We start from the raw sequence: 10,065 nt of genomic DNA on the forward strand, positions 1-10,065 counted from the left end.
AGGTCCATAAGGTTTGGAGAAATGCATCCTGTTGTGTTTACATGGCTAAAACCTTGTCATTTTTTTCCAGAAATCCTTCAAGTACATGTATTTCACACATACACTTACATAGCAGATTCTTGATCACCACCAGTAAGAAGACACTGACTGTAGACAACTGATCATTACATCCCATTGTGTTATCCTATGACATTACACTTAACAGGAACTCAAGCCCTGTCCCAAGACTGCCAGAAATGGAGAATGTTGGTGATGTGTTCAGGGGTGTAGCGCCCCCACAACCAAGCCAGGTCAGGGGACCTGTGATAGTGACACTTTACTGGCATATAGTGGCAAGTTTCCAAACACATTCTGAGGATGAGCTATTCCATTTTGTGTTTGACAGTCAACTTGTCAACGACAACCTGGATGAGCTATTCCATTTTGTGTTTGACAGTCAACTCGTCAATGACAGCCTGTCGTTTGTTGTCCTCCATGCGAACGATGAAAGGGCTGGCTTCACGTGCCAGCACAGGAGGAATGTCCACAGTCAGCACCAAAGGCTCTTCATGTTCTGGGATCACACTTTCCAGTGTGTGGCAGTCATGCACTGTCGACACCTGGAAGATCACCTGATCCCCCGTGTCCGTGACGCGGAAACGGAAACAGTTCACAGCACTCGGTGTCATCCTAGCCGTTTTCCTGAAGTCCGGAATGTTCTCCGGCATGTCGCTGCCCTTGACCTCCACATCCCCGTCGGCGCCAATAAAACACTTGATGCCCACAATGTGCTCAAAATTGGCGTAGGATGTGGGGCGTGTGTAGATGTTGAGACCCGTGGAGAAAGGCTCCTCCCCGGCCTTGTTCCTGTTGAGAAACTTCACTCTGCCCTGGATGGAGACGTGGCGAGAGGGGGAGTAGTGGGCCTTGCTGACGATGTAGACAATGGGGGTGGTGAGGATGAAGCTGTCAGTGCTGGGCAGGAGGGAGTCCTTCTGGATGTAGAAGCCCATCTTCATCCAGTCCTTGTGGCGGAACATCACCTCGTCCCGCTGGCTGACCAGGTGGCTCACCTTCTCCTGAGAAAAGTGCCGGTACTTGGCCAGCATCTTTTCAAATGGCTTGTGGTTCAGGTCAAAGAAGACCCCTTCCTGCGGGAAACGGTAGGCGATGTACATCAGATCTTCGCTGAGGACGGCATCACGTTCCACGTGGATGATGTTCAGAGCTGAGTTCTTGACGTTGTCGCACAACCACTTCAATTGTGTCACTGAGTTTCGGATCAAGGACAACCTGGCTTCAAACACGATCGGCTGGTCATCAATCCTCCATTTTTTAACCAGTTCGTACATGTCCATGACCATGTCCCAGGAATAGCCACTCTGACTGAGGTCAGTGTGAGTGCCGGTGGTCCAGCCCAGCGACAGTGTGCACTTGGGGAACTCTCTCTTCAACGTGCGGAAAAAACGACTGGGGTCGACCATCACCTTGCCCCCATGAGGCCCTGACAGGACATCTGCGTGGATCCACACAGGGCTCCGCACTGGGTACTGCAACACACACACACATGCACACATCACTGCTGCCTTACAAGACTCAATACCGTAAAAATCAGGTTATTGAACACCTTGTTATATAGGCTGCATCCACTACACTTTGAAAAAATTGGGAATTTATTTACACATAAGCTGCAATTGTTTATAAACCACAAATGTTACATCCAAAACAAACAACTGCAAAAATGTCTCAAAATTATCCCCCCCCCCCCCCCCCCATACACACACACACACCAAAAAACCGTGAAGAAACTCAATTGCCTTCAGTTTGAAAGCTGCATCATAAGCATAGCATCATGTTTTTGGCATGATGGAAGTTGTATGAGCAAGGGTGATCAACTGAATGTTTCATGTGCATAAAAGATTGTGTAAATTTGGAGAGAAAAAATATGAAGAGTTACCACTTACACACTTTTACATTGAGATTTGAATGTAAATTTAAAAACAGACTGGAGACTGACAGCAACACTTGATTTGACCCACATTAGAAAAATCCACAAAAAAGCCACATTGTTATTTCAGCTGCAGGGATCATAGTTGAGGGAAAACAGTCCAAATTATATGTACTTTATTTTACTTTTTCTTCTTTTTTTTTTTCCAACAGATTTCTCTGTGTGACACTATGGCTGTTCTCCCTGGGGAAAGCATATCTCCACAGTGCAGTACCACCCCTTTTTTTTCTGTCTACAAGTGTATCTGAGTGGATTTTCTAGAGAATTTTGACATGGGTTCTTTTACATGCCTTAAGTGCGCACTCCATACAGGACCTCAGTTTACCATCTCATCCAAAAGACTACCACCCAGACCACATCTCAAAGGTCTAGTGAAGGGGGGAAGAAAAATCACAGTCCGTATATGGGACTCAAACCTGTGGACACTGGCTTCCTGGTCATACGCATTACCACAAGGCCACCACTCTACCAAACCAGAATTTTTTCAAGAAGAAAGTGAGATGCCTCGACACTGACGTCAAACAGAAAACACTGTCTCTTCACCTGTCAACTGAAACTGTCTCCTCACCTGTAAACTGAAACTGTCTCCTTACTGTCTCCTCACCTGTAAACTGAAACTGTTTCCTTACTGTCTCCTCACCTGTAAACTGGAACGGTCTCCTTACTGTCTCCTCACCTGTAAACTGAAACTGTCTCCTTACTGTCTCCTCACCTGTAAACTGAAACTGTTTCCTTACTGTCTCCTCACCTGTAAACTGGAACGGTCTCCTTACTGTCTCCTCACCTGTAAACTGAAACTGTCTCCTTACTGTCTCCTCACCTGTAAACTGAAACTGTCTCCTTACTGTCTCCTCACATGTAAACTGGAACGGTCTCCTCACGTGTAAACTGAAACTGTCTCTTCACCTGTAAACTGAAACTGTCTCCTCACGTGTAAACTGAAACTGTCTCTTCACCTGTAAACTGAAACTGTCTCCTCACCTGTAAACTGAAACTGTCTCCTCACCTGTAAAATTACTCCTGTACCTAAAACTGTCTCTCCACCTGTAAACTGACTCCTGTACCTAAAACTGTCTCTCCACCTGTAAACTGACACCTGTACCTAAAACTGTCTCTTCACCTGTAAACTGAAACTGTCTCTTCACCTGTAAACTAACTCCTGTACCTAAAACTGTCTCTTCACCTGTAAACTGACTCCTGTACCTAAAGCTGTAAACTGAAACTGTCTCTTCATGTAAACTGAAACTGTCTCTTCAACTGTAAACTGACTCCTGTACCTAAAACGGTCTCTTCACCTGTAAACTGAAACTGTACCTGAAACTGTCTCCTCACATGTAACTGTAAACTGACTCCTGTACCTAAAACTGTCTCCTCACCTGTAAATCAAAATATCGCCCGACTTGTAAACTGAATTCCCGGAGATGCTGCAGTGCAATCTAGTCTCCTCACCTGTAAACTGAATAGTCTCCTCATCTGTAAACTGAATAGTCACCTCAATAGTCTCCTCACCTGTAAACTGAATAGTCTTCTCACCTGTAAACTGAACTCCCGGAGACGCTGCAGTGCAATCTATAGTCTCCTCACCTGTAAACTGAATAGTCTTCTCACCTGTAAACTGAACTCCCGGAGACGCTGCAGTGCAATCTATAGTCTCCTCACCTGTAAACTGAATGTGTCTCCTCACAGTCTCCTCACCTGTAAACTGAATGGGTCTCCTCACCTGTAAACTGAACTCCCGGAGACGCTGCAGTGCAATCTATAGTCTCCTCACCTGTAAACTGAATGTGTCTCCTCACAGTCTCCTCACCTGTAAACTGAATGTGTCTCCTCACCTGTAAACTGAACTCCCGGAGACGCTGCAGTGCAATCTATAGTCTCCTCACCTGTAAACTGAATGTGTCTCCTCACAGTCTCCTCACCTGTAAACTGAATGTGTCTCCTCAGTCTCCTCACCTGTAAACTGAACTCCCGGAGACGCTGCAGTGCAATCTATAGTCTCCTCACCTGTAAACTGAATGTGTCTCCTAACAGTCTCCTCACCTGTAAACTGAATGTGTCTCCTCACAGTCTCCTCACCTGTAAACTGAATGTGTCTCCTCACAGTCTCCTCACCTGTAAACTGAATGTGTCTCCTCACAGTCTCCTCACCTGTAAACTGAACTCCCGGAGACGCTGCAGTGCGATCTCCACAACGTCGATGGAGGAGAAGTCCAGCTTGATGCCCTTGTTGCGGTACTTGGTGCCGTCCAGCCAGTCTTCCAGGGGGAAGTCACTGCCAGCTTCATGTGGCAGACCCATCACCGGAACCAGTCTCTGGTGAGGAGTGCCCTGCCCTTGAAGAATGACGTCACCTTCGATCATGTGGACGTTGGCTGCAACAGTCCTTTTTTGGTGCAAGATCATCGCCATTGTTGTTCTTATCATTGTATGAATCATTAATTACTGCGATCATAACAGTGCCAACAGCAGTTAAGTGCATGGCTGAACTTACTGACAGACTATTCACTGATCCATTATTCTCCAACACTTGTCAGATCTTTTTTTTTTTTTATCATGGTAAACACCTGAAAATAAAACAAAAGAGAATATATTGGCAGATAAAGACTAGCATAAACTCACAAACACAAACAACAAACACCTTTATATAACAAGACCTAACTAACAACACACATCTAATTTTTCTCCTGTAAATTATTCACATATCTGAAGATAAGACAGTATCACAGAGTCAACAACACATGAATCAAAAAGCCTACAAGTTCTGAAGTCACTGGGGCAGGATGAAATAAGTCATGTCACCTCTATCAACAGGCATGACAATGTAAGTCACAAGTAACCTTTATGGATAGACTATAAAAAGTAAAAAACAAGCAGAGTAAAATTTTACCTCCAGGAGCATAACAAAACACAAGGAAGAAAATAGGAATGGAAGACAACTGCGCACAGAGGAAAGGGAGAATAAGAAAACTAGATTTATCAAACTTACGGCTTTTGGAAGCCATAATGAACAAACACAATAGTTTTGAAGCCTTACACGCAACAGCTTTCTGCAAAGCCTGCCGGCTGTTGGTGGAGCGGGCCCACGTGATCTTACTGGCATCCCTGTTTACATTAAAGTACACCAGTGTGCTGATGTCTGGGTCAATGCGCAGGAACGGCATGCGAGGGACCAACGCTGCAAACCACAGGAACAATGACTAAGTTAAGCTGAAAAAATGACCAAGTTTTTCTTCTTCTTTTTTTAAAAGCACATGAACAAATTCTATGCTCTATGGCATGATCACAGTACAAGGAATAACAAGTGAACAGGATGTAATGAAACAGAAAAGAAGTCAAGACAGACGAAGATATGTGTCAAGATTTTAACAACGATAAAGTAAAGGAATATTTCTAAATAATCTCATAAACATATTAGAAAATAAAATCAAACACACACACACACACACACCACACCACACCACACCACACCACACACACCACACCACACACACACACAGTAAGTAGGTAACCATAACATACAACAAAATGTCACAGCTCTGAGCTGCAACAGCTGAATGATCAGAAATTACATTTCCAATTTATCCTGTGGATCCACAGAGCTCATGGTTCAAATTCGACAATAAAGTAAAGGAATATTTCTAAATAATCTGATGATACATTGATAAACAAAATAACACACACACAAACTATATATATATACATGCCCCTCATAGGAAAAAAGCCAGCTGGAACTACAAGAAGGCAAACTGGTCCAAGTTCCAACACCTGACCGAATTCTGCTCTGCAGGGACAGTAACATCAACTACAACCAAGACATCAATTATAATGTCAAGCAACTGACCAGTTGCATACTCCAGGCAGCCAAGCAGGGCATCCCTAAAGGACAAAGAAAAAACTACAAGCCCTACTGTAGTGACCAGCTCCAGACTGTGCATGACCAGATAACAGCCACCAGAGACCAACTGGAACAGTCCCCAACTGCTGAAAATACCACCCAAGGCAAGGAGTGCCTTTCAGGAGCAATAGATCGAAGAAGCTCGCAAGTCCTGGCTGGAGAAGACTGGCACCCTCAACATGGAAAAGGACACACAGAAGTTGTGGAACCTGACTAAGGCCCTCAGTGATGACCAGCATCATGCACCAAGAGCGGTCCTACTGAAAGAAGGAAAGTTGTCTGCTGGAAGAAAGGCGGCCGCCTTACTTGCAGACAACTTCCAAAAAGACAGCCTCCTTGATGCACCAAAGGAGAAAAGACCTTTGTTATCTGTTTAAAAACCAAGCAGGAGCTAAGGAAGCAAACATCGACACCTAACATGACTTCTGAACTAATCATCAGTGAACTGAACTGCTCCATTAGACAGCTAAAGACAAAGAAGTTGCCAGGCAAGGATGGGATAACCAACGAGATGACCCATCACCTTGGAGACCATGCCAAACAGAAGCTCCTGGACATCTTCAACCAGTCCTGGAATACCAGGGTGTTTCCAATCAGCTGGAAACAGGCCATCATTGTCCCCATCCTCAAGAAGTGGGGGAAAAAAGCCCCACCCCCCCTCCCTCCCCAAAAAAGAGCAGATAACCAAAACATACGACAAAATGTAACAGCTCTGGGCTGCAACAGCTGAATGATCAGAAATTACATTTCCAATGTATCCTGTGGATCCATACAGTTTGTGGTCCAAATTCCAGCATTCTCCCATGTCAACATATACACAGACCAACTGATATCTCTCAATCCCCTTCGTGTTGCTTTCTTTCTATCAAATAACCTCCTTTATCTTGCTGATCATTCTTGGCTAGTTGTTGGTAGACTGAAATTACAAGTTAGTATTGATAATTTAGTACACTGGACTGATAGATGGCAAATTAAATTTAATAACAATAAATGTAAAGTTTTACACGTAGGCAGAAATAATCCACATTATAAGTATTATATGAATGGTACGGACTTGCAGGAGACTTCATTGGAGAGAGATCTTGGAGTCATTGTTGACTCTGGTCTCTCTTTTGATGTTCATGTTAATGAAACCATTAAAAAAGCCAATAGATTGACCGGAATGCTAGTTGGAAACATACAGTGTAAAAATAAAGACATAATGGTGCCATTATTTAAGTCATTAGTCAGGCCAGTCTTAGAATATGGGAATGTTGTTTGGAATACGGGTTTAGTGAAACATACAGACAGTACTGAAAATGTTCAACGAAGATTCACTAAAAGAATCATTGGCTTTGCTGATATGGACTATGAAAGTAGGTTGCAAGCACTTAAGTTACCTAGTTTAGAATATAGAAGACTGCGTGGTGATTTAATAGAGATGTATAAAATGACACATGGATTATATGACAGCAGAACTATAAACTCTTTGTTTACATTGAATGAGAACAGTGCCACAAGAGGCCATTCCTACAAACTATTAAAAGTTTCAGTTAAAACTTCCAGATTTGCACATTTCTTTACTAACACAGTAACAAATGTTTGGAACAATTTGTCACAAGATGTTGTTTCCGCAGGAACAGTGAATACATTTAAAAAGTATCTTGATATTCATTTGAAAAATTTTAAATACAAAACTCATTTACATATTTATTGATTTTTCAAGCATTGCGCACTCAATGTTGAAAAATGCATCAGACATATGTGGGGACTCTCTTTTTCTTCCCCACTTCAAGCGGGCAAAAGGCCTTGTCAGGCCTGCACGCCTTGATATTGATATGATATATGATATGATATTGTGGCTGGCACATTCTCTGAGATTTTGAGTACATGAATTTCAGTGTTGTAATGTCCCACTGATGGATTACAAGTTAATTAACACAAGAATTTTATTTTCTGTTTGAAAGTCTGATACCACTCAGCAATATATAACATGCTGGAAAAGATTCCCAATCCATCCATGATTTGTGTCTGCATCCAGTGAATTATGGAAATATAATACACTCTTGTCCACATAACAAGTATGCCTGCCTAAATTATGTGAAAAACTAATGAACAGTTATCACAGCCCATTCATGAAAAAGGGTAAACTTGAACTAAGAAAAAGTTCCAAGCAAAAATACTTCATTTCATAAAACAGTATATGTTTTCCTTCGGAATAACAGGCGGAGTTTGTATTATATTCCCTGTTTGGTGATTGAGAAACAGAACGTACCTCCACCGATGGTGTACAGTAAGTACACCACACCCAGTGCAATGGCAATATGTACGACGAAATATTTTCTGCATCCTCTGTAGATGATGTTCAAATGTAGCCGCTGTCCAAATTCATGGTAGCTTGCCATTGTAAAATGTCACACCAGTCACTTTCAAATTCTCATTTCCTGGATCCTGTCTTCTGCTGACTCTGTGGTAAAGGGAGATCACTCTTACGGACTATTGCAGAAGAACGAGGTTTTTCATCACGTCATTGTTAGTGATATTATTCCACAAAATTAACAGACTTCCCTATTGGCTATAAATCCCCAAAGAAAATCTTACAGTGTTGATTTTATTTTTATGTCATCACCAATCTGATTTTTAGAGTGCACAGTTCACATTTCTGATAAAGTAAATATATTTTTCTAAATTATTAAATTTACAACTCATCAAAATTTAAATTATATGGCACCTTTTTGTTTTGCTTTTTGTTGGATTTATCACTTTGGAGTTAAAATCAGAAAAGTGCTGTCAAAAACATCTTATTTCAGAAATCACCAGTGTCTGTTATCTTTGTTACAGATCAGTTCTGACCATTTCCTTGTTCTTGTGATTGCCCGTTAATTTAGATGTGTCTGGTAAAATAGTGCGTGCACACACACACAATCACTGAAATAATTATATATAAAAACTTTACTGAAATTTATGCACTATTGGTTTGGTAATACACAAGCAAATTAAGCAGAATATTTTCTATCTGGCCTTGAAATCCTAAATACTGAGTTTATGTGAGTGTTCTTGGGGAGGGGGGACAGGGGGGAGAAGGAAAAGAAATGAGAAATAAACATATGATCTGAAAACATGCATTCAACCAAGGGGAAAATGTGTATGTACATCTGCATGACAGGCCAGTCTAATATGCAGCCTATCGCGTTTATGTGTCAAAAAGTCAGAGAAGACACATAAATCCAGCAGTGGTAAATCATTGATTTAGTCGCCCCCCCCCCCCCCCCCCCCACTATTAATAGTTCGTTTGTCATCCTTGCTTCCATCACAGTCTGATTTCTCAAGGTACAGAAACTGATCAGCCAAGAACAAACTACCTGCCCAGCTGGTTCATTTTCCTTCTTCCCTGTGTTAGATTAGCAATGTTGTACTGTTTGCTGGCCTGCTTAATCACTCCTATATATTTCCTCAAAGACAAAGAAGTCGAAGTTACCTTCTCAAAGTCCCACTCTCCATCTCCCTACCCAGGAAAGTCTCTAGCTTTTTATTTAAAAAAAATTCTACTAACACTTTAAAAAAAAATTTTAACTGTGCCTTTCTTTTCTCTCTCTCTCACACACACACAAATGCGCATGCAGTAATATGCAAACACAGAACGCATAAAAAATATGCACATACACACATGCACACAAATACAGTAAAAAAAACAAAAACAAACAAACAAACAAAAAAACAACCACCCACCCAAAAACCAAACTTCATGCATTTTTTCTACTTTTGATTTATTTGAAACAGAAGTTGGAGTGTTTCAACAGCAAATGAAGAAACAAATCTAGACAAGTCAATCAAAAACGGAGGACAAGCTGATCCATCACCACACATTGTTCACACTCACACTTTTATTGCAGGACACATGCACTTTTCTTATCAACCACAGGAATGTCACCAATGCTAAAGACAAAGAATACTCTCGCAGCATTTGTGCATGTTGTTGTGCTGGACTAACAAAACTGCCTGAAATAAAACGACCAATATTCACAAAGATAAAAAAAACAAAACAAAACACAGTGGAGAAAATGTAGTCACATATAAACAACCTCCCACATCAAAGCTAACTCAAGTTCAACTTTCAGATGTACATAAGTACATTTCTGTAAGTTTTAAGAATGCATCTCTTTCACACAGGTGTACATTTCTGTAAGTTTTAAAATATCTCTTT

The 10,065-nt window shown here is 41.6% G+C and overlaps 1 protein-coding gene across 1 annotated transcript; it reads right to left on the reverse strand.

Annotated features, from left to right (window-relative positions):
- Window positions 1-264: 264 nt before the first annotated feature.
- Window positions 265-8,333, reverse strand: LOC143279867 (menorin-like). Its single transcript, XM_076584146.1, has 4 exons — window positions 8,137-8,333; window positions 5,022-5,162; window positions 4,136-4,359; window positions 265-1,529 (listed from the first exon to the last, which is right to left on the reverse strand). The coding sequence occupies exons 1-4, from the start codon at window positions 8,264-8,266 to the stop codon at window positions 414-416; spliced, it is 1,611 nt and encodes a 536-aa protein (XP_076440261.1). The 5' UTR covers window positions 8,267-8,333; the 3' UTR covers window positions 265-413.
- Between the last annotated feature and the right edge of the window lie 1,732 nt (window positions 8,334-10,065).

The sequence above is a fragment of the Babylonia areolata genome, chromosome 3, assembly GCF_041734735.1.
Source record: "Babylonia areolata isolate BAREFJ2019XMU chromosome 3, ASM4173473v1, whole genome shotgun sequence".
In the NCBI taxonomy this organism is placed as follows: domain Eukaryota; kingdom Metazoa; phylum Mollusca; class Gastropoda; order Neogastropoda; family Buccinidae; genus Babylonia; species Babylonia areolata.

Coding starts and splice junctions, on each gene's coding strand:
- LOC143279867 (XM_076584146.1), bottom strand. CDS start 8,266: ATGGCAAGCTACCATGAATTTGGACAGCGGCTACATTTGAACATCATC. Junction 4,360..5,021: donor TTTGCAGAAAGCTGTTGCGT/GTAAGGCTTCAA, acceptor GGACTGTTGCAG/CCAACGTCCACATGATCGAA. Junction 1,530..4,135: donor TCCGGGAGTTCAGTTTACAG/GTGAGGAGACTG, acceptor TGTGTGTTGCAG/TACCCAGTGCGGAGCCCTGT.